Source organism: Amblyraja radiata, chromosome 9 (assembly GCF_010909765.2).
Source record: "Amblyraja radiata isolate CabotCenter1 chromosome 9, sAmbRad1.1.pri, whole genome shotgun sequence".
NCBI lineage: Eukaryota > Metazoa > Chordata > Chondrichthyes > Rajiformes > Rajidae > Amblyraja > Amblyraja radiata.
Window position 1 is genome coordinate 33,788,277 of NC_045964.1, and position 25,464 is coordinate 33,813,740.

General features: G+C 43.7%; 1 protein-coding gene across 1 annotated transcript in view; it reads right to left on the bottom strand.

Annotated features, from left to right (window-relative positions):
- The window catches only part of tdrd9 (tudor domain containing 9), a 118,028-nt gene that overhangs the window by 36,254 nt on the left and 56,310 nt on the right, over positions 1-25,464 (bottom strand). Inside the window, exons 23-28 of the mRNA XM_033027051.1 lie at positions 22,790-22,890; positions 22,466-22,639; positions 19,864-19,981; positions 18,523-18,732; positions 3,226-3,315; positions 1,737-1,994 (exon numbers count right to left, since the gene is read on the bottom strand). Of these exons, the coding sequence (XP_032882942.1) occupies positions 1,737-1,994; positions 3,226-3,315; positions 18,523-18,732; positions 19,864-19,981; positions 22,466-22,639; positions 22,790-22,890 (951 nt within the window). The remainder of the gene's footprint in view (positions 1-1,736; positions 1,995-3,225; positions 3,316-18,522; positions 18,733-19,863; positions 19,982-22,465; positions 22,640-22,789; positions 22,891-25,464) is intronic.

Genomic DNA, 25,464 nt, shown 5'->3' on the forward strand with positions numbered 1-25,464 from the left:
ACCTGTTCCTGAACTGTACTGTTCAATGTATCACTCAAACATGTTCTTGGCAAGATAGAAGGGGATGTAAACAATTTAATGAATCAGAGATCACCAAGTAAACCGTACCTGCACATAACAAAGGCAAAACTAATCAGATGATTATTGCTAAACGTGATGAAAATTATTGCAGTTTTGAGATTTCAAAGATATACATAGAAATTATAAAACAGCACATCATGTTATTTACAGGGCTGTGTACTCAGTCCCCTGCTCTATTCTCCCAACACCTCTTTAAATTTGTCAACAAAATTACCATCATTGGACAAATAATTGGTAATGACAAGTCAAGAGGATTGAGTTGAGGAATTGCAAAGGCAAGACACTAATTGGTGTTATCTACAGACCCCCAAATAGTAGCCTGGATGTAGGGTGTAAACTGCAGCAGAAGTTAAAACTGGCATGTAACAAAGGTAATGCCATTGTGGTGATGGGCGATTTCAATATGCAGGTAGACTGAGAAAATTGCCTCTACCACCACAATCCCCAGCAATGCAATTAAAACAAAAACTTGCCCTACACTTCTACTTTAAACATTGCCACTCTCACCTTAAAGCTGTCTCCTTTAGTCTTTGTCATAAGGATAGTTAAGGTGGTGGCACCTGCCGGCAGCGGCCACTGCAGTCCGTCTGTTAGTTTTTTTTGTCCTATTGAGTGTATGTTTTGGTTGTGGTTTGTATGTTGTTTTTGGCTGTGTGCGTGTGTGGGGGGGGCGGGTGGGGGAAACTTTTAAATCTCTTCCCTGTACTGGGACACGACCTTTTCCCATTGTCGTTGGGGCCTAGCACCGTGGAGCGGCCTCCAACCGGAATCGACCTGGGGCTCCAGTCGCAGAGCCTGCGGACAACATCGCGGAGTTAGCCGGCTTCGGAGCGTGGAGAGCTGTGGTGGCGGGCGGCTGCGACCCGGCTTCGGAGCTTCGGAGGCTCCGGCCGCAGGCCCGGTGGATGGTAACATCGGGAGCTCGCGCGTCCCTGGGTGGGAGACCGCTTTTCGGAGCTCCCGCAACGGCAACTTCTCCCGCCCGAATCGCAGGGTTAAAAACGACCCGGAGCGGGGCCTTACATTGCCCGGCGCGGCTTTAACGGCAGCGGGACTTACCATCGCCACCGGGGGCTCCAAGATCCAGAGCAGGGCCTTACATCGCCCCGCACAGCCTTAACTACCGCGGGACTTACCATCGCCCTCCGGGGGCTTTAACATCGGGAGAAGAATAAAGAACAGGGGAGAGACAAGACTTTGCCTTCCATCATAGTGGGGAGGTGTTTGGAGATTTGCTGTGATGGATGTTTGTGTAGATTGTGTTGATTGTGTCTTGTTTTTTTTCCTTGTTCGTATAACTGTGGAAATGGAATTTTGTTTGAACCTGGGTTCGAACGACAATAAACGGTATCTTATCTTATCTTATCTAATTTGTGCTCGAGTCAAGTTTGAGTTGCGATGATTTAGTATGATTTAGGTCAGATTTAAATCTATGTTCCGGTGAACCCCATGTTAACCAAATGCATTAGGTTAGTTGTTGAAATGAAAGGGGACTGAAATGCACAAGTAAAAGTTCACAATTTCAAAGCCTTTTAGAATCAAAAGAATGGAAAGTTCTGTTCGAGTTTGTTGGATGTAAAATCAAATCCAGTTGTTAAATCAAACATTCAGTTTATACTCTGCAAGGAAATATCATTTCAAGGCAATCACCAAACCTTAGATTCGTAGTTCTCCTCAGCTAGTTCAGCAAAGCCTTCACTAATGAGGATCTCTCGCACATTACAGCCAGGGTTGGAAGTCTGCAAGCTTAGGTCCACCCGTAACACATTGTGCACAATGGAGTAAACCTTCACAAGCAGCACACAGTTTTTCACCAAGGTGCAGAATCTTCTCTTGGCCTTGGCGCTCCACCGATCTCCAGATATCATGGAATACGCAGATGGCCGCATGTTGCAGATTTGACATTGAAGAGCCTGAATGGAAAATCTGTTTAATATTATTGAAATACAAAGCCTCCACTAACATAATTTTTTACAAAATAAGCTATCATTTTACAGGCAAGATCACAGGTCAAATGAATGACTTCATTAGTCACTATAAATGAAATAGATGTGTGTAGGAAGGAACTGCAGATACTGGTTTACACTGAAAATAGACACAAAGTGCGAGAGTAACTCAGCGGGTTAGGCAGCATCTCTGGAGAAAAGGAATGGGTGACACTTCGGGTCGACACCCTTCTGCAGACTGAAAGGCAGTCTATCTCTCAGTCTGAAGGGTCTCGACCCAAAACATCACCTATTCCTTTTTTCCAGAGATACTGCCTGACCTACTGAGTGACTCCCGCATTTTGTTGTGTATCTTTAATGAAATACATGACTGGTTTCTAGTTTCTTTTGAAAATGTGTTGGGCTGTAAACATAATATTGTCACGAAATTACCCTTTAAAAAGTTGTGAAAACAGCAAGCAGCAAACATTTTGGAGAGACATGAAACTTGAGGAAGCTACTCTGATCTGAGGCCAGTCGAGGGAAATTTAACTAAGGGTTTTGATTTATTTTTTTTAAGTCTACCGTAGGGACTTAAACTGAATCTTGTAGTGGCTCTGTTGATATTTTAAATGGCATTTTGTCTCCATCTAATTTAGTATTAAGTTTCCTTAACCAAATATGTACAGAAGAAAACAAAGCAGAAAACCTGATATCAAAATCGCTAAGCACTCCACAATTCACTTCAAAATATTCAAGTTCAATCTTTGCTAGAAATTAAAGAATCTTCACTTACTCTCCAAACCCAGGAATGCTGATGCCAACTTTAATACCCTTTACACCGAACAAATGGCAACAATATAGCAGACTATGGACTGAATTTGGTTGGCATTGATCAGCAACTCTCTGATAAATAGAAAGAGCCACAGGAGATCGTTTATCCTAAAACATCACAATGTATTCTTTTTGCAGATGTGTGTTCACTGCACTGGCCCCACATATTTGCTTTGGATATATCATAATGCCAGATCTATAATCTCTTAAATCTATAGTACGCTGTTCTGTATTTTGAACTTAAAAATCTTGTTTGAAATTACAGTACAATCTCAATTAAATAAACTCACTTAAAGTGAAATATGAATTACTATTAAAAGAATAGCCTATATCTCAGGTGTAATTCTCATTTTCAATAATGTGCAAAATAATGAGTTGAATATACCTGAAAAGGCAACTCCAAAAGGTTATGTGGAATATTCCGCAATAGATTTGTTGCAACTCTCGCTGTATTTCCATAATCCACAAAGAAAAGCTGCAAGATATTTTAATAAGTAAATCATGCCGAATTTAGAAAGTAATATAAATGATTAAAACAAAGACAACAGTGCTGGAGTAACTCAAACGGGTCAGGAAGCATCCCTGGACAACATGGATAGGTGGCGTTTTGGGTTAGGACATTACTTCAGAAGAATGGTCCCGATAAGAAACGTCATCTATCCCATTCTCCAGACATGGTGTCTGATCTGCTGAATTACTCCAGCATTTAGTGTTTTATTTTTAATAAAACAGTATCAGCAGTTCCTTGTTTCTCTAATATAAATAATAACTCTCAGCACAGTGGTGGAGCTGGTAGACATGCTGCCTTAGTGCACAACCTGGGTTCAATCGTGACGCTGGTGGTCTGGTTTCCCTCCACATCTAAAAGATGTGTAGGTTGGCAAGTTAATTGACCACTGTAAATTGTCCCTGTGCAAAAGTTTCTTGAAGGCCACTATCGAATCCGCCTCAACCACCATCCTCAGCAGCACGTTCCAGGCACTTACTGGCCTCTATACAAAAAACGCCTTACACATCTTCTTTAACATCTGCCCCTCTCACCTTAAAGCTAAACCCTCTCATATTTCGTGTTCATAAGTGAAAGGAGCAGAATTAGGCCTATCGTCTCCTCTGCCATTCAATTATGGCTGATATATCTCTCCCTCCTAACCCCATTCTCTTGCCTTCACCCCATAATCTCTGACATCTGTACTAATCAAGAACCTATCTATATCTGCCGTAAATATACCACTGACGGCCTTCACAGTCTTCTGTGGCAAAGAATTCAACAGATCCACCACCCTCTGACTAAAGAATTGCCTCCTCATCTCCTACCTAAAAGAATGTCCTTTAATTGAGAGGCCATGACCTCTAGACCTAGACTCTCCCACTAATGGAAACATCCTCTCCACATCCACTCTATCCAAGTCTTTCACTATTCTATACATTTCAATGATGTCCCCCCGTCATTCTTTTAAACTGCAGTGAGTACAGGCCCAGTGCCGTCAAATGTTCATCATATGTTATCCTACTCATTCCTGGGAACATTCTTTAAACCTCCTCTGGTCCCACTCCAGAGCCAGCATATCCTTCCTCAGATATGGTGCCCAAAATTGCTCACAATATTCCAAATGCGACCTGACCAGCACCTTATAGAGCCTCAGTATTTGATTTTTCCATCCTGACAAAAAGGTTCCGACTGTCTACATATTCAGGTCTTCCCGCAATTTCCAGCATTCCAGAGAAAACTTGTAAAATTATTGTAATACTTATAACTATTAAAGTGTGCGTGTGTGTCTGTGTGTTTATTTGTGTTTGTGTGCGATCACATCTACTTGAAGAAACTACGTGCTAACGGTAACATTTTTACATATTCCGGTAGAGATTTATCCCGTGAAATCAAAATTCGCCTTATCTGTAAAATTCATGCATTATTTCTCGAGTTATTTATGAAAATGTTCACAAATCTCAAATAGCTTAGAAAATAAACGAGATGGTCTCGCTGATGACACAATGGATCTGACTGCCTGCCTCTGCTTGTGCTGCAAGTGACGTCACCCGTTATGTCTTCTGTACTTCTTGGCTTCTTAACTTTTACTTCTTTAAATTTGTCACTTAGCGTTATTAAACTGCTGCTTAGGTCGTGCTGCACGCTCCTTGAAGTTCTAGAACATGACGGCGGAGTGCTGCCTCTACCCCCTCCCCCTCCCTCTCCGCACCCTCCCCCACCCTCTCTGCACCCTCCCCCTCCCTCTCTGCACCGTCCCCCTCCCTCTCTACCCCCGCCCCCTCCCTCTCTACTTGCTCCCTCGCTATCCCCCTTTCTCTCTGCCCTCCTTCTCTCTCTCTGGCCCCCTCACCCTCTCTCCCCCCCCCCCTTTCTCTCTGCCCCCCCTCCCACTCTAGGGAGTGGTGAATATTGGGACCTATGGGTGAGTGGTGGAGTATTGCGTTCGTGAACCAGCCCTCCCCGTGACGCTCTCCCCCAACCTTCAATCCCCACCCCCCTCCCTCTCCCTCTCTACACCCTCCCCCTCCCTCTCTACCCCCTCACCCTCTCTACCCCCCTGCGTGAGTGGATAAGGCGGGGGATGGGGTAAAAGGAGCGAATTAATATTTCTTTATATATCGGGGGGGGGGGGGGGTTAGTGTGTGTGTGTGTGTGTGTGTGTGGGGGGGGTGATTAGTGTGTGTGTGTGTGTGAAGCCAAAGGCCCCCCCCCCCTCCCGCAAACGCGCGTTGAGGGGACGGGACCCAACGGGTCCCACTTGGTCTAGTTGTCTTTAACTTGAGACATGGAACTTTATTTTACTTGGAAACAGGCCCTTCGGCCTACCGAGTCCTTGCTAACCAGCGATCACCCTGTACACTAGCACAATCCTACACACCAAGGAAAAATTTACAGCTATGTACATTGGACAGCATTGTTAGTTAAGCATTATGACATATCTTCCACCACATCAAGCTGGAATGTGTTATCCACAAATTTTCAAGAAAGAACAGGTGTGCATTCATGTACCATCTTTTGCAGCCCAAAATAAATGCCAGAAAAATTTCTATCTGGTTCTTTAATTAAAAATAGTATGGCAAATCTTTGAATTAGAAAATATTCATGTGTTGTTATTACTCAATGCTAGTGTTCGACAAACACTGAATTGGCCTTTGCATGGTGCTTGTTTAGCCAGTTTTCTAGACTGACGTAGTTAGGTTTAACGTATTTTGCTGTGCAACTAGTAGCGTGTCATGATTTTGACTCGGTAATAATAACAAAATATACTTCTGTGACAGAAATGTATGTCCTAATTCAACAGCTCCCAACCACCACAATCATCTTCCTTTGCATTTGGTAATGACACCAAATATTATAGTGTCATGAAGGAGCATTGATTTATTAGCCAAAGGGAGATGGTTAACAGTAATGAACAGATTTACTTGGTGGGACATAATATAACCAAGGTATATACATAGGAGATTCTGAATGTTCGAACTTGGTGCATCAAAATCAGAAATATTTCTGTTGATGTTGGTCAAGATAATAATGTTGGGAGAGATATCTGGTTTTTGTATCGGTTCTTGGGTTACAGTTACAGTTAATAGACAATTGGTGCAGGAGTAGGCCATTCGAGCCAGCACTGCCATTCACTGTGATCATGGCTGATCATCCACATTCAGTACCCTATCCCTGCCTTCTCACCATATCCCCTGACTCTTTAAGAGCTCTATCTGACTCTCTCTTGAAAGCATCCAGAGAATTGGCCTCCACTGCCTTCTGAGGCAGCAAATTTCACAGATTCACAGATTCCTCATCTCTGTTCTAAATGGCCTACCCCTTATTCTTAAACTGTGGCCCCTGGTTCTGGACTCCCCCAACATCAGGAACATCTCGCGTGTCCAATCCCTTAATAATCTTATTTCAATAAGATCCCTTCTCATCCTTCTAAATTCCAGAGTATTCAAGCCCAGCCACTCCATTCTATATACATACGACAGTCCCGCCATCCTGGGAATTATCCTCGTGAACCTACGCTGCACTCCCTCAATAGCAAGAATGTCCTTCCTCAAATTTGTAGACCAAAACTGCACACAATACTCCAGGTGTGGTCTCACTAGGACCCTGTACAACTGCAGAAGGACCGCTTTGCTCCAAGTAAGTAAGAAGTCTGAAGAAGGGTCCTGACCCAAAACGTCACCCATCCTCTTTCTCCAGAGATGTTGCCTGACCCGCTGAGTTACTCCAGCACTATGTGTCTATCTTCAGTATAAATCTTCATCTGCTGTTCTTTTCTGCACGTGACGAGCAGTTACAGTTCAGTGTTTTGGTATGTGGAAAGGATGTTTCCAGTAGTGGGGAGTCTAGGACAATAGGGCACGGCCTCAGAATAAAAGGACAAACGTTTAGGATGCAGATGAGGAATTTCTTTAGTCAGAGAGCAGCGAATCTGTAGAATTTGTTGCTACAGGCTGCTGTGGAGACAAATTCAATGGGTATTTTTAAAGCAAAGACTGATTGGTTCTTGATAAGTAAAGGTGTCAAAGACAATGCTGAATAGGCAGGAGAATGAGATTGTGCGGGAAAAATAGATCAGCCATGATTGACAGGTTGAGTAGACCCAATTGTTAATCCTTAAATTGGAGCAGCTAGGACTTCAAAATCGGGTTAAGTTTCAGAGTTGCTGGGAGATTTGGTCAAATTGGAATTGCTCTCTGCAGAGCTGGTACAAGCTGCGGAGAGGTGCCAGAGTGTCTGGAGCTTAATATAATTTAACAAACAATGGGAAGATCTGCAAACCCTGTCAATTTGGTGCAAAATGCAAAGAATGGATTGGATGGCTGCAAACCAGACATACAACTTGTAAATAGTTGTAAATAAAGTTGCAGAGTTTGACTTTGTCAAGTGTTGATTGAATGAGGTGTTGAGCCTTGTCTGAATTTTCTGTAAATCAGGGTAAATGTTTCTAAGTTGGCTTCCTCTCGAAGTCTGTTTTGAATACAATGTATTGAACTGTTGTATCATTGGGTCAGTGGAAAGCCTGTTATGTATGGGGGTTAATCGATATCTGAGAGACCACCACCATGTGGTTTGGCCCCTCGAGGTCCCCGGGACATATAAAAGTCCGCGATCACGAGGCTCAGTGTTGATCTTCTGGAAGAAGGCTTGGGACTGTGTGAACTTCTGGAGTGTCTCTGTCTGAGCAAGGCCCAGAAGGCATGAACAGGCAGACACGAGGATCGAACCCGCGATGGGATAGTAATTGATCTGTAACGCGCTTTCGGTAAAATAAAATTTAGTTGTTTCAAGTGCTTGATTCAGTGTTTTTTACTGAAACTACACTGGGGGGACGCTTAGAAACAAGCAATTATCATTGAGGGCTCGTCCGGGATATCAAAAGACCCCCAAACACAAGTTTGCGATCAAGGGTGTTGAGCTGTTTCGATCGCGAGTGCAGAAATCGGGCCCACTAAGCTGTGGGCCGAGGAGCTTTATTCCAGTGTTTCGTGACCCTAGTCACAGAACTACATTAAATTTTCACATATTGTGTAAAAATATTATATAAATCACCCCTGAAACTCGTCATGAACAAGACTTGCACATTTTTATTAAATTAGAGAAAAAACGGAAAAATTTCGGGTATTTTTAGTCCAATCAAAGCAAGTTTAACATTGAGTTGTATGCCAGTTGGCCAACCACGCGCTTTGCTTCAGGCTAGCACACAACATGGCTGAGAGGACTTCACTGATGCCTGTTTTACTGGCGATTCCGATGAAGGTTCTTTCTAGTCATTTCTAGTTCTGTGGAATGCATGTTGTGGAAACTTGCAGCAGGGTAATTGAATTTAGTGAGAAAAGCATTAAGAAGGCTGAAGAATGTGCTGCTAATAGGATAGAAGAGGAACTGGGGCAGCGGAAGCGGCCACCCGGCCTCGGAGCTGGGGCAGCGGAAGCAGCCACCCGGCCTCAGAGCTGGGGCAGCGGCGACCCGGCCTCGGAGATGGGGCAGTGTTCCGGCGGCAGCGGCCACCCGACTCAACCGCGAGCTCAGTGGACGACATCGTCGGGAGCTCAGTCACAGGTTGGTGACCTGTTCTCCGGAGCTCCCTCAACAACAGCTGCGCGTGCTGGACTGGAGGGCCGCAGCTTCGACCACCCCGGGCCGCAGCTTCGGCAGCTTCGACCACCCCGGGCCGCAGCTTCGGCAGCTTCGACCACCCCGGGCCGCAGCTTCGGCAGCTTCGACCACCCCGGTCCGCGGGACTGACATTACTTACAATCGCCCGGCGGGGTCACAACATCTGAAGCCTGGATCGCCTCGGCGCAGAGGAATAATAAGAAGGGATGAGACAAAGACTTAAGACTTTTGCCTTCCATCACAGTGAGGAGGTGCCTGGTGAACTCACTGTGGTGGATGTTAATTTTGTATAATAATACAGTTTAAATGGACTGCAACACGGAAATAGGCTGCCCATGGTGTAATATGGGCATTGGCCACTAGATGGCGCTTACTTTCCCGATTTCATTTTCTAATTAGTTTAATTAATTAATGTGCAACTTTTGGCAATGACGAGTTATGACATCCTTCTCAATTATATTTCATCTAAATCTGTGGAAAATTTAATGTAGTTTGGTGACTTGGGTCACGTAAACCGATTTCTGGACACATTTTTGATGCTCGGCCCACAGCCTACACGGTGCGGTTTTCACATTGATTTTCGGCACTTTGTGAGTCGGAGCGGATCGATCATTTGCGGGCTTGGGAAAGGGTCTAATCGAGATCATTAGAACAGAGTCTAGCAAGAATGGGGGTGGTTAGCACGCCATTGGGTTGGAGGCCCATAAAACCAGGCTGGGGTTAGAGGCCCTGGTGGGGTTAGAGGCCCAAAACTGGTCATAGTTGGTCAGACTGCAGCTGCCTTTAACGAGAGCCAAACATGCTTCATCGGGCGAGGAGTGGCCCAGGGTTAGACTTGGTATCCTAATTGGTGGGGTATTAAAAGACAGGTCTCGCCTTTGATCGGATCGTTGCCGGGAGCGTGAATTGAAAAGGTGCGCTTCGAAAAACGGCATCGATAATTCACAGCGTGAAGCAGCTGGGTGCTGGATCCTCAGTACTTAGCAGAAGGGTGTATCTGTGTGTAGGTATCTCCCTGAAGTGACAGACGAAGAGCCTCGAGAAGGTACCGGGCTTGGATGAACAGAGTATAGATTGGCCGAAATACTCCAGTTCGTTCAAGAATTTAACTTAGCAATTTTAGCTGACTCAAGAGCCCGCGTAGTTAGAGAGATACGCCCTGAAAATTAGGAGATCCAGTTCGAGTCTGAGTCTATATTTGCAGCCAAATTTTCAAATACTGGATTTCATATTGAAGTTCTGCTAGTAAGGTGGGATTCGAATTCCTGTATATAGAACATCGAAGTTGGTGCATGTCTGTGATCGATTCCGAATAGCGGCTGATCAACAGTGAATAGTAACCCTCTGGTCGATTGTTGACTAGTACCTGATAGCAAAGAGTACCTGAGAGACGGGATCCTCCTTACTTGACGAAAAGTAATCAGAATAGCGAAGGGTACCCCTATTTCTGTCGAACTTAGAGAGGAGGGATAGAGGTCCCCCTATAGAAGTCCAGTCTTAGCAGAGGGACAGTAACATTCGGGAGGAAAAGTAATCATTTAAGGAATAGTACCCCTCAGCAAAGTAAACTAGAAAAGGGAAAATCTTCGGTATCAGAGGGAGAGGTTCACTGCGTGATAACAGCAGGACGCGGCATCGAGATCGAGTGGTTGTGAATTGTGTGCTAGTGCTTTAAATCATTTTATAAATTGTAAAAATCTAGCTTTCAGTGTTGTCATAGGATCCAGATTTTGTAAATATTCTCTGTATGTAAATAAACAGAGTAATTAAAAGTTAAGATCTAGATTGTGTTAAGTCCGCGGACCGTCATTTATGTTGTTGCTTGTGCGAGTGTTTACAGATTTAAAACTTGAAGAGAGAGTGTGTTTAAGTTATATATTCGTAGTGTTTAAGTGAGATATTCGTATTTGTTCAATATCGTTTTGTAAGAATCTGAATCGGGGTGATTCGATATGGGTTGTACTCCTTCAATCGCTGCGTCGGGGGAGGATCATCCCACTGATTGATTGCGCCACGAGGAAGATTAATTAGAGTGGGGTTTACTGGATGCTTATAGTTTATATTGGGGTGTGTTTTAGGTTATTGATAATCGGGGTAATATTTTCATTCTTAATTATAGTTTTGTTAGCGTGGTCTGGGTTTGTCTGTTTGTGTAAACTTAAAGTTAATTAAGCGAGAGACTGCTGCTTGAGAGACTGTGAGTGGGAGTTAGACCCTTTGTTTGAAAGTTGGAATTTAATGCAGTGATTGTGATTTAACTGATAAGAGAGTTGGGAGAGACTGAATAGGGGCGAGTGGTTTGAATAATTAAACAGGAGTGATTCAATAGGAGTTAAGTCTTAGGAGTGATTGGGAGATAGTTGAAAGGAAGCGATTGCTAGAGTAAGTGTGAATCGGAAAGATCGGTGACCGTTGTGTGGGAGAGATTCCATTGACCCTGGAGTCTAAGAGTAGTGAGAGAAAATTTGTGTTTTGTCAATTGTTCCGAGAATGGGGAATGTCTCTGAGAAGGATTGATCAAACAGATTTGAAAGCCCGATAAGGATAATTTGCGGGGATTTCCAAATCAAGCGGATAGACTGAGAGGATTATCGGGGAAATTAAATGCAATATTGAAAGACCGACTTTGGCCGTTGGGGGGAATAAAGTATTTAATCGGGATAAACTATATAGAGATGATCATTAAAAAATATGGGAATAGTGAAGAAGCAATCAAGTTAATTGAGATGTGGAAGATATTCTTCACTAAAAGAAAAATAAAGAAAGAAATTGTTTTACTGTTCACCCTAAGAATGGCGCTTGTAAATTGGGAATAGGAGAAAACGATAGAACTGATCCTTCTCAGGACATTTCAAAGCAGGGACAGGGAGAATTAGTAAGTCAACAGCAGGAGCAGGAGCATGAGCAGGAGAGTATCATCTTTAAGAAGAGAGACTGCTGAAACGGCTCTTAAAGGGAAGGTGTCGACGGAAATTAAATCGGGTAATTGGGTAAGAATGAGAAAGGGTCTGTACACCTTGAAAGGAGAGATATTTATTATATGCCAGGTTGGGCAGAAATCTTCGGAGTAGAGATAGAGCCACAGTATTCCTCACAGAACTCTCATGTTCCCAATTCGGAGAAACCGTGCGCAGCCTGCTAGCGGAGCACACGGGAGGAGTCAGCGTTATCTTCGGCTCCTCACCCTAAATTTAAATCTGACATAGAGACATCGGGGAGAGATCTTCTATCTTCCAGTAGCGAAAGAATAAAATAATCCTTTTTGAAGTGGACAGGTTGAGTGAGTGGGCAGTTGCGTGGCAGATGCAGTATAATATAGATAAATGTGAGGTTATCCACTTTGGTGGCAAAAAACAAGGGGGAAGATTATTATCTCAATGGGGTTAGGTTAGGTAAGGGGGAGGTACAGTGAGACCTGGGTGTCCTTGTACACCGGTCACTGAAAGTTGGCATGCAGGTACAGCAGGCAGTGAAGAAAGCTAATGGGATGTTGGCCTTCATAACAAGAGGATTCAGTATAGGAGTAAAGAGGTTCTTCTGCAGTTGAATGGGGCTCTGGTAAAACCACATCTGGAGTATTGCGTACAGTTTTGGTCTCTTAATTTGAGGAAGGACATCCTTGTGTTTGAGGCAGTGCAGCGTAGGTTCACGAGATTGATCCCTGGGATGGCGGGACTGTCTTATGAGGAAAGATTGAAAAGACTAGGCTTGTATTCACTGGATAAGGGGGGATCTTATAGAAACATATAAAATTATAAAAGGACTGGACAAGCTAGATTCAGGAAATATGTTTGCAATATTGGGCGAGTTCAGAGCCAGGGGCCACAGTCTTAGAATAAAGGGGGAGGCCATTTAAGACTGAGGTGAGAAAAAACTTTTTCTCCCAGAGAGTTGTGAATTTGTGGAATTCCCTGCCACAGAGGGCAGTGGGGGCCAAATCACTGGATGGATTTAAGTGAGAGTTAGATAGAGCTCTAGAGGCTAGTGGAATCAAGGGATATAGGGAGAAGGCAGGCACGGGGTTATTGATTGGGGACGATCAGCCATGATCGCATTGAAAGGCGGTGCTGGCTCGAAGGGCTGAATGGCCTCCTCCTGCACCTATTTTCTATGTCTATGTCTGTGCCTACCGGGATAAAACAAATAGCCTTTCAGGGGGTGAGATAAGGGGAGAATATGGATGGATTGGCCTGGACATAAATAATATCATGGTGGCAGAAAAATTCGGAAGAGGATCTAGTAAGAACTCCCTGTAGAATGTGTGTTTGTAGGGAGATGCCTGTTAGTTTGACGTCAGTGGTGGGCAAATTAATGGAAAGGATACTTAGAGATAATATATTTAAGCATCTGGATAAACAGGGTCTGATTAGGAACAGTGAACATGGATTTGTGCCTGTAAGATCATGTTTGACTAATCTTCTTGAATTTTTTGAAGAGGTTACTAGGGAAATTGATGAGGGTAAAGCGGTGGATGTTGTCTATATGGACTTCAGTAAAGGGCCTGTCCCACGGGCATGCGACTCCATGCGGCAAGCGCGACCTAAATGGCCGGTCCCACCAGCATGCGCCTGCATGCGGCAAGCGCTACCTAACGTGGTTGCTTGAGCCTTGGGGCCTCGCGGGGCCGGTCCCACTTCGATCACCGTAGCCGTATGGAGTTGTGCGGAGCTGGTCCCGACATCGCGCGGTGCTCCGAAAAACTGACCGTGTTCAAAATTTCTGCGCGGCAACGGCCCGCCGGCCCGCAGCCGCCTCGAAGCCGTACGTCATGCGCGAACTTCCCGCGGACTTCGCTCAAACTTCATGTCACTCACTCGACCTCCGCGCGGCCCCCGCTTCTGGTTATGTCGCGCTTGCCGCATGCAGGCGCATGCTGTTGGGACCGGCCCTTTAGGTCGCGCTTGCCGCATGGAGTCGCATGCCCCTGGGACAGGCCCTTAAGGCCTTTGACAAGGTTCCACATGGAAGGTTGGTTAAGAAGGTTCAATTGTTGGGTATTAATGGTGGAGGAGCAAGATGGATTCAACAGTGGCTGAATGGGAGATGCCAGAGAGTAATGGTGGATGGCTGTTTGTCAGGTTAGAGGCCGGTGACTAGTGGGATGCCTCAGGGATCTGTGTTGGGTCCACTGTTGTTTGTCATATACATCAATGATGTGGATGATGGTGTGGTAAATTGGATTAGTAAGTATGCAGATGATACTAAGATAAGTGGTGTTGTGGATAATGAAGTAGATTTTCAAAGTCTACAGAGAGATTTAGGCCATTTGGAAGAGTGGGCTGAGATGGCAGATGGAGTTTAATGCTGATAAGTGTGAGGTGCTACATCTTGGCAGGACAATCAAAAATAGTAACATGGTAAATGGTAGCGAATTGAGGAATGCAGTTGAACAGAGGGATCTAGGAATAACTGTGCATAGTTCCCTGAAGGTGGAATCTCATGTAGATAGAGTGGTAAATAAAGCTTTTGGTGTGCTGGCCTTTATAAATCAGAGCATTGAGTATAGAAGTTAGGATGTAATGTTAAAATTGTACAAGGCATTGGTGAGGCCAATTCTGGAGTAGGGTGTACAATATTGGTCGCCAAATTATAGGAAAGATGTCAACAAAATAGAGAGAGTACAGAGGAGATTTACTAGAATGTTGCCTGGGTTTCAGCAACTAAGTTACAGAGAAAGGTTGAACAAGTTAGGTCTTTATTCTTTGGAGCACAGAAGGTTAAGGGGGGGACTTGATAGAGGTCTTTAAAATGATGAGAGGGATAGACAGAGTTGATGTGGATAAGCTTTTTCCATTGAGAGTTGGGAAGATTCAAACAAGAGGACGTGATTTGAGAATTAAGGGACAGAAGTTTAGGGGTAACATGAGGGGGAACTTCTTTACTCAGAGAGTGGTAGCTGTGTGGAATGAGCTTCCAGTGGAAGTGGTGGAGGCAGGTTCGATTTAATAATTTCAAAATAAATTGGATAGGTATATGGACGGGAAAGGAATGGAGGGTTATGGTCTGAGTGCAGGTAGATGGGACTAGGGGAGAATAAGTGCTTGGCATGGACTAGAAGGGCCGAGATGGCCTGTTTCCATGCTGTAATTGTTATATGGTTATTATATGGTTATACTTGGAAATGGTCAAAAGAGGAACTGTGAGCAGCAGGACTTCCCTTTGAGAGACCGGATTAGGACATTATTCAGTAGTTGAGAACTGTAAAAGCGTAGTGGAGATACATGTAAAAACATAGTGGAGAGTCAGCATAGTAACGAGTTACCATAGTGAGGAGTGCATACATAAATAAGAGGAGATACTGGAGGAAAGACTTGGTTAACTGTAGGAGGAAACTTGAATTGTATTGGGAAAAGCAGAGCCGATGTATATTCGCCTGATGGATTTGAATTGTTTAGCCCTGATGGTAAAGCAGCTTATATTATCAAGGTGGAAAGAAATTGTCCCTGGTTTTGGCATTTCAATAGTCAGATTTATTCGTCACATACACTATGAAGTGCAGTGAAATTAACTTGCCAGCAGCGGTACAATAAAAAAAGAACACACAATGCATAATAAAAAAATTTAGCACAAATCATCCACCACAGCATTATTCACTGTGGTGGAAGGCACGGGACCAGAAACCTCCACAGTCGTCGCTGCGGGCGGCCAGATGTACAGGCAAGGTAAGTCCTGAATCGGTGCTTCCCTACCGGAGACCGCGGTTTGAAGATGACGTAGGCCGCAGGCCGGCGGTCGAAGCTGTTCTCCAGGGATTCCCGGCGAGGGATCCCGCTCTGGATGGTACGTCCCCGCCGCTCCCAAAAGCACCGCAGACTGCGGCTTCAAGCTGTTGTAGGCCGCAGGCCGTAGCTCTTCTCCAGGGATCCCTGGCGAGGGATCCCACTCTGGATGGTAAGTCCCTTCCGCACCCGTGGTTAGACGCATCGCAGACCGCGGCTTCTAGCTGATGTAGGCTGTGGGCAAGCTGTCAGAGCTCTTTTCCTCCAGGGATCCCCAACGAGGGATCACAGGCTCCGGACACCGTGCCCGCTGCTGAAACTCTGGGCCCGTTTCCGTGAAAGGCCGCACCGATCCTTGGTGTTAGGCCGCGAGGGAAGCGACGTGGAAAAAGTTGCCTCTCCGTGGAGGAGGCAACCGAAAGCGGTTTACCCCTTACCCCCCCTCACCACCCCCCACACAAGACACACCAAGGAACGTTAAAAACACACATTGGACATACTAAAAAAACAAATAAATTAAAAAATGGCTAACACGCTGCTGGCAGGGTAGCCGTCTGTCAGCGCCCCCACTGACTTTTTGATTGGACTTAGGATAAAATTAATAGCAAAGGAAATTGATTGTTTAAATTTGAACAGCTAGGAATTCCGCAGGAATTGTATTATTGGCTACAATGCTGTGGAATGAGAAAGAGGAAATGCGCATTGAAATTTGAAATAGTAAATTGAAGGCTGAGACTGAATTTGGTTAAATTAGAACATTTATCATGGTTTGTTTTAAATTAAATTCACGCCTGCAGGGGAATCTGGACTGAACCCAGCTGAAAATTATATGATTACCTGTCATCAGATATACATATTATAACTTTGTGTGGGTATGGGAAGGCTAATTAGTGTAGATCCTAGAATAATAAAGAATATATTAGGGAACAGAATAGGAATAGGGAACGGTAATAGAGCACAATATAATAGGTTCAATAGATAAAAGGATAGGAATAGATTCGAGTGAAATGGAATTATAGCAAATGTGTGGGAAAGCATGAGTGCATGATGGTAACTTGCTTTGTCCCAAGCTTCTTAGGGTTTTCTAGGGTTTAGGTTTGACTGTGGAAGGTGATGGAAGACTGGGCAGGAACACAGATGGAAGGAATTCACGCCCACAAAAACCTGGGAGGTGAAGACTCCTCAGACAGAAATTGTGAAGTTATGCCCATGAAAACTCAGGACGCTTGACAAGATTCTGAGAAGAAATATCATCTTGTGTTATTGATAGATGGGAAATGTAAAGCACACTTATGTATATCTGGTTAGCTGATTATTGAGCCACTTTGGTTATCATTAATGATGGGTTATCATTATGATAAAAGGAAGGCTCAATTGGAGCAGCTAGGACTTCAAAATGGGGTTAAGTTTCAGGGTTGCTGGGAGATTTGGTCAAATTAGAATTGCTCTCTGCAGAGCTGGGACAAGCTGCGGAGAGGTGCCAGAGTGTCTGGAGCTTAGATACAATTTGCAAGCAAAGAATGGGAAGATCTGCAAACCCTGTCAATTTGGTGCAAAATGCATAGAATGGATTGGATGGCTGAAAACCAGACATACACCTTGTAAATAGTTTGCCAAGTGTTAATTGGATGAGGTGTTGAGCCTTGTCTGGGTTTTCTGTAAAACAGAGTAAATGTTTCTAAGTTGGCTTCCTCTCGAAGTCCGTTTGGAATACAATGTATTGAGCTGTTGTATCATTGGGTTAGGAGAATGCCTGTTATGTATGGGGTTAATCGATATCTGTAATTAGGTTATTGAGAGACCACCACCATGTGGTTCGGACCCTCAAGGTCCCGGGACATATAAAAGTCCGCGATCACGAGGCTCAGTGTCAATCTTCTGGAAGAGTGCTTGGGACTGCGTGAACTTGTGGAGTGTCTCTGTCTGAGCGAGGCCTAGAGGGCTTGAATAGGCAGACACAAGGATCGAACCTGCGGTGGGATAGGTACAGTAGTTGATCTGTAATGCGCTTTTGGTAAAATAAAATTTAGTTGTTTCAAGTGCTTCACTGAAACTAGACTGGGGGAAAGCTTAGAAACGAACAATTATCATAGGGCACGGCCTCAGAATAAAAGAACAAACGTTTAGGATGGAGATGAGGAATTTATTTAGTCAGAGGGCAGCAAATCTGTAGAATTCATTGCCAGAGACTGCTGTGGAGACAAACTCATTGGGTATTTTTAAAGCAAAGATTGATTGGTTCTTGATTAGTAAAGGCGTCAAAGACTATGCTGATAGGCAGGAGAATGAGATTGAGAGGGAAAAATAGATCAGCCATGATTGAAAGGTTGAGTAGACCCAATGGGCTGAACGGCTTAATTCTACTCCTGTGTCCTATGGTCCTATTTCCACCAAAAGATAGCCCTAGCTGTGTGATGCTAAGTTGGTTAAGTAAGGCTGAAACCAAAGATGTCTCAACTGCAAGTGAAATTTCTACAAAGCAAACCAATATCTAAAAAATCCACTGATGTTAATATTTCACAATTTGCCATTGGGAAGAAGGTACAGGAGCCTGAAATCTGTAATATCCAGGTTCAGGAACAGCTTCTTCCCCACAGCCATCAGGCTATTAAACACAACATCAAATAAGCTCTGAACAATAACAGTCTATTATTATTGCACTATATCTATTTATTTATTGTGTATATATGGTCTATGATCTATACACTCTGAACCGTTATCTTCCCTTTTGTATTATGTTTACATATTCTGTCGTGCTGCTGCAAGTAAGAATTTAATTGTCCTATCTGGCGCACATAACAATAAAACACTCTTGACTCTTGTTGAGAAAACACCTCTTCCCAAATTAAACTCTTACCTCAGCTGAATCACCCGAGACTTGCAAGACTTTAGCTCTATAATAATGGATTTCACCATAGTCTGTGAATGGTGCAAGACAAAAATCAGGGCATGGTTCCACAATCAGTGATGTTAAGGTCAGCTGCTTAATTTCAGCCATCAGTTTGCTCAGTGTAAGCAAGCTCTCGCCATCTGTTCTGTAACCCCAGAAATGTCCAACTTCGACAACCTGAAAATAGTAAAAAATAATTTATTTTTGTTTACTCTTGTCATGTGTATCAAGGTACAGTGAAAAGCCTTTATTTTGTACTATCCAAATAAAAGACTATACATCATTAAACCAAGCAGGTGTAGTGTATTAGGAATTCCAAACGGCACTGAATGGGTGTCACATTCGGGACAAGCTGGGAGCATATGACATTGGGGTGAACATATCAGCATGGAATGTAACAGGCTGACTCGCATAAAAGTTGAGATAAATGGCCATTTTCGGTTAGGAAAGCTGTGATGAGTGTGTGTCGCAAGGCCTCAGCTGTTCCAAATCTATATTAGTCATAGATGAAGGAACCAAGTGCAGCCAAATTTACTGATGATGCAAAGACAGGGGGGAAAGGAAGTTGTGAGGAAGACACAGAGAGACGGAAAAAGGTTATCAATAGGTGGACAAAATTGGCAGAGTGGCACTGTGGGGAAATGGGGGGTGTGGTCCTTTTCAGTAGGAAGTGTTTGAAACCAGGATATTGTTCAATGGAGGGAGATTGCAGAACACGTAGGAACAGTATGATCTGGCTCAAATATAAGACCCTGAACCTTACGTAGCTTGTTTGTATAGCAAGTAATCAGGAAGGCAAATGAGATGTCGGTCTCAACATCAAAGGATAATTTTTCATCAACAACTTCTAAATATCTGAGCTTTTGTAAATGCAAAATAAATATACATCAACCTATTCTAATAATGTCATGCGACTACAAGCTGGAACCATGAATGTTGACAAAAGGACCAGGAAATGCTGGTTTATCAGAAAATTCAGCGGGTCAGGCAGCATCTCGGGAGATCATGGATAGGTGACGTTTCAGGTCTGAAAGAAGGGTCCTGATACTAAATGTTGTCTATCTATGTCCTCCAGAGATGTTGCCTATCCCGCTGAATTACTCCAGCACTTGTATCTTTAACCATACATATTTACAGCATAGTCAAGAGTTTTGTGCTAACACTTTGGCAGTCCAAAACGGATCTTTATGCCTCTCCCACTACTCTTATAACTTTGCATCTTTATCTGCTTCAATTATTTATCCTTCAGTTTTCCCTTACAGTAACCAATTGTCAACAATTCCTTTCATGTCCAAATGTTTCCATTACCTCAGTGATATTCATGGTGAAAAATTGTGGAACAGGATCACATGACAATTCCAAAGAACTTCTTGACTTCTCCTCAGGCATTAGTTGAACTCTCCAATTTTGATAGTCTGCACACAATCTGCATTAGAGAGATAATCAGCTGCATTGTGACCGACTCAATGTCTTAATAATAACTCAGATGGACAATACTCAGATACTAATGCTGCTCACATTTTTAAGTCCAAAGCGTAAGAGTTAAGTCAAAATGGTCCATTACCTTAAGAGTTAAGATAGTTGCCTAGAACTTGCTTTACTCTGGAATTGTACCAATAACCTAGCACTGTGTGGTTTACCTACAATCTATATTACTAAAAGTCTGATCTTGACCGCTTTTGGCTTGCTGTGCTGCGATTTCCGAGAGAACGCCGCAAGCTACGGCCGTCATTTTTGGCCACCTCGCTCAGTCCCCCTCCTCCTTCCGGGACCGGAGGATTTTTCCCATCGATGACAAATCAGAGATATTAATGTTTAAAAAAAATTCACCTTTCTCTCTGCTGCCCCTGCTGGAGGGAGGGGGAGGGACTATAAAACCAGGAAGTAGTGTGCCTCACTCAGTCTCTGCAAGATGGATGAAGCCAAAGGGTCACGTCTCTATGAGCTCTGAATAACACTGAACAAATGTCTACTCAACTGTGAGTCCCCTTAATGTGGTTTGAAAATGAAAATATGGTTTGTTTGAAGTAAAAAGGCACTGTCTGCAAATGGTTGTTTGGGTGCTTTGGCTTGAAGTTAAAAGGCACTACTTACTGCAAATGGCGGCTTGGGTGCTTTGGCTTGAAGTTGAAAGGCACTACTTACTGCAAATGGCTGCTTGGGTGCTTTGGCTTGAAGTTGAAAGGCACTACTTACTGCAAATGGCGGCTTGGGTGCTTTGGCTTGAGGTTGAAAGGCACTACTTACTGCAAGTGGCGGCTTGGGTGCTTTGGCTTGAAGTTGAAAGGCACTACTTACTGCAAATTGCGGCTTGGGTGCTTTGGCTTGAAGTTGAAAGGCACTACTTACTGCAAATGGCGGCTTGGGTGCTTTGGCTTGAAGTTGAAAGGCACTACTTACTGCAAATGGTGGCTTGGGTGCTTTGGCTTGAAGTTGAAAGGCACTACTTACTGCAAATAGCGGCTTGGGTGCTTTGGCTTGAAGTTGAAAGGCACTACTTACTGCAAATGGCGGCTTGGGTGCTTTGGCTTGAAGTTGAAAGGCACTACTTACTGCAAATGGCTGCTTGGGTGCTTTGGCTTGAAGTTGAAAGGCACTACTTACTGCAAATGGTGGCTTGGGTGCTTTGGCTTGAAGTTAAAAGGCACTACTGCAAATGCACTTACTTCCTGTTTGCACTGTATATTGATTTTAGATAAAACGCTGCCACTTGCGGCTGTGATTTTTGGCCATCTTACTCAGCCCCCCTCCGCTGAGCAGGTGCAGAGAATTCTTCCCATCAATGAAAAATAAAAGTGTTATTAGTGTTTAAAAAATGTTGAGAATCTCTCTCCTGTCAATCACGCCATGAAGGCCACACCTTTTCTGGTGGGAGGGGGTGGGGTTATAAAACACGGAAGTGTGGGTGTGGCTCAGTCTCTGCATGATGGGGGAGGGAGAGGTCACGACTATCTGAGCTATGAATCAACTGAACACACTGAATGTCTACTGAACTGTGAGTTTGCTGTTTTGTGTGGTTTTATGGTGGTTTCACCCTGCATGAAATGGTATGAAGCTGCATTTGAATTTGGTGGCCTTGCACCCTGCTTGAAATGGAATGAAACTGCACTTGAATTTGGTGGCCTTGCACCCTGCTTGAAGTGGAATGAAACTGCACTTGAATTTGGCAGTCTTGCATCCTGCTTGAAGTGGTATGAAACTGCACTGAATTTGGTGGCCTTGCACCCTGCTGAAAGTGGTATGAAACTGCACTTGAATTTGGTGGCCTTGGATCCAGCTTGAAGTGGTATGAAACTACACTTGAATTCGGTGGCCTTGCACCCTGCTTGAAGTGGTTGGAAACTGCACTTGAATTCGGTGGCCTTGCACCCTGCTTGAAGTGGTAGGAAACTGCACTTGTCTTCGGTGGCCTTGCACCCTGCTTGAAATGGCCGTGAGTGAGCTGCCAGCAGATCAGGCTTGAGGGATGAGCTGCCACCCCAACCTATACCAGCGCTCCAGAAAGCCCCCCCACTGGCCACCAATATTGGAATTGGTGGAGAGGTGGGATATGGCGTCGGGGGGCCAGCCCTCCCGTGTGAACATGGGACCCAACGGGTCCCACTTATAGTAAACTTCTATTGACGAACCTGACATGTGGTATTCATGAGGTATTGGTTGATGTGCTTTCTCACCCACTTCTACATCCTGTACCTCCCGACTCGAAGCTTCCCTGCTTCCACCAAATTAAATTCCATTCATCCTATGTCCGCACTCCACTGAAATCCCTTCATTTCAGTTTCCCCCTCGCTTTAATCCTTCTTCTACAACCTCCCAACTGCCCAACCTTGTTCTCATTGTTAAATATCTTAAAGACATTTCTGCTAAGAGTGAAATTTAGTTAAAAGCATCATACAAAAAAAAACATTACCTTGGATTGCGTAAGTTTGTACTATGTTGTCCTTGAGTCAATTGTTCAATTTCTTCCACAGGATGAATATTTAACTGTAGGGGAATACGGTGCTGGGCCATCTTTAATGCCATATATACTGCAGGATGAATCTCAGTTCTCTTTATTGGATTTTGCACAAATTCAACAAAGCCCCTATTTTTGATGACAAGTATTTTGTTAAACACCAAGATTTTAGGCAACAAAACATTCAGTGTATTGGGATAATTGAAATGAAACTTCAAAATTATTGAGGGAAAGTTTGTATGGATGTGTTGATGATTCAGCAGATCAAAAACAACTTACTTCAATCCATCAAATGAAATAGATTTGACTTGTCCACACTGCCTGAACAGAGACTGTATCTGTTTATAGTACAGGAATCCATAAGGTGGCACATTCCTCACCTGTAACAAATGGAAATTAAAACTCAGTTCCACAAGCATGGTAGCTCAGGTACACAATTCAGAACGTATTTCAGTTAATTATGAAAAACAGACTTGGAATGCTTTAGTACACGTTACTTATTTGTAACAGTTTGTAAGATAAGGAATGGAAAATCCAGGCAGCTAACATTTCCCTAACTCTGGAAGAGCGAGATAAAATACAACTCATCACAGCCTTCGTTAAAAGTCAAACCAGGGTTAGCAAAGTGCAACTTATAAGCAAGGAATGTTCTATCTGCAGAAAGACAACATTAGTCAAATAGTTTAGGTCAGGGGTGGGGAACCTGTGGCCTTCAAGGCCATTAAGTGCGGCCTTTTGAATGAATCCAAATTTTGTAGAACAAATCTTTTGATTATTATTAATATGTTTTTGTTCTTCATTTATTATTTTTATTTTAATCTTAAAATGAACGTATTGAAAATAACAAAGAGTAAAAGAAGATTCAACGAAATAATCCTCCCCGACAGACGGCCACAATTAAAACATTAGTAAGTCATGAGGTCTATTTTAACAAAATAATGTACATTTTGAAGTATATCTAATTTAAGTTTTTTGGATGCGGCCTTATTAGATTACAGCTAACTTAATGCGGCCTTCCACCATGAAAAGGTTCCTCACCCCTGGTTTAGGTGCTGTCGAACATCCAAGATAACCAGAATGAGGTCAAACTACATTTTCTGAGTCAAGTTTGCTGGAGAGGTTGTTGCTTGAAGAATTCTTTAAGAATAATAAGAGTAATTACTATTTGAATTGCCAGTAAGCTTCCATTAAAGATCCTGCATCGCATTTTAACAAAAAAGGTAACTACAATGGCAATACGGGGAAAAAAGATGAAATATGAAGGTAAGCTGGCCAAGTTTGCTGATGATACGAAAATAGGTGGAAGGGCAGGTAGTGTAGAGAACGCAGGGACTCTGCAGAAGGACCTGGGACAGGTTGGGAGAGTGGGCAGAGATGTGGCAGATGGAATATAGATTAGCAAAGAATGGAGTCATGCATTTCGGTAGTAGGAATAAAGGCGTAGACTGTTTATAAAATGGGGAGAGAATCCAGAAATTGTAGGTGCAAAAGGACTTGGGAGTGCTGGTATAGGATTACCAAATAGCTGCAAGTCGAATCGGTAGTAAAGAAAGCAAAGTCAATGCTCGCATTTATTTCAAGAGGGCTTGTATACAAAAACAGGGATGTAATGCTGAGGCTCTAAAAGGCGCTGGTAAGGCCGCATTTGGAATATTGTGAGCAATTGTGGGCAACATATCTGAGAAAGGATGTGCTGGCTCTGGAGAGGGTCCAGAGGAGGTTTACAATAATGATCCCAGGAATGACTAGGTTAACCTATGATGAGCATTTGGCTGCAATGGGCCTGTACTCATGGAGTTTAGAAGAATGAGGGGGGGACGATGAAACATGCAAAATAGTGAAAGGCTTGGATAGAGTAGGTGGAGAGGATGTTTCCACTAGTGAGAGAGTCCAGGACTAGAGATTATAGCCTCAGAATTAAAATACATTCTTTTAGAATGGAGATGAGGAGAAATTTATTTAGTCAGAGGGTGGTGAATCTGTGGAATTCTTTGCCACAGAAGGCTGTGGAGGCCAAGTCAGTGGATATTTTTAAGGCAGAGATAGATAGATTCTTGATTAGACATAGACATAGAAAATAGGTGCAGGGGTAGGCATTCGGCCCTTCGAGCCTGCACCGCCATTCAATATGACCATGGCTGATTGTCTAACTCAGTATCCTGTACCTGCCTTCTCTCCATACCCCCTGATACCTTTAGCCACAAGGGCCACATTTAACTCCCTCTTAAATATAGCCAATGAACTGGCCTCAACTACCTTCTGTGGCAGAGAATTCCACAGATTCACCGCTCTCTGTGTGAAGGTGTAGTGCAGGTGTCAGAGGTTATGGGCCGAAAGCAGGAGAATTGGGTTAGGAAGGAGAGAGATTAGCCATGATTGAATGTCGTAGACTTGATGGGCCAAATGGCCAAATTCTACTACTATCACTTATGACCTTATGAATATTGCTCAATACAATGCTCTCTAACATTTACCAGGCAATAGGAAATAAGCACTTCATTGCAGAGAGCAACAGGATTATGAGATGGACTCCTTCCTCTAGTGCAGATTCATGATATCATGCTATTCTGGACCCCCAAAAGACCTCCCACTCATGCCTCTAATCCAATGTGCTTCTACAGATCAGTCCTCAAAATTAATTCCTGATGGAGCAGATGAACGTAGTACAGAACACGAACAGGCCCTTCGGCCCACAATGTCCATGCGGAACACAATGCTAATTCCAGCTCTTATCTGCCTGCACAGAATTCACAACCCTCCATTCCCTGCATATCCATATGCCTATCTAAGAGTCTCTTAAATGCCTCCGCCACCACCTCTGGCAGTTCGCTCAATGCACTTACCACCCTATGTTTAAAAATTTGTCCCACACATCTCCTTTAAACTTTGCCCCCCCTCCCACTTAAAAGATATGCCTTCCAGTATTTGATGTTTCCATCCTGGGACAAGGGGTC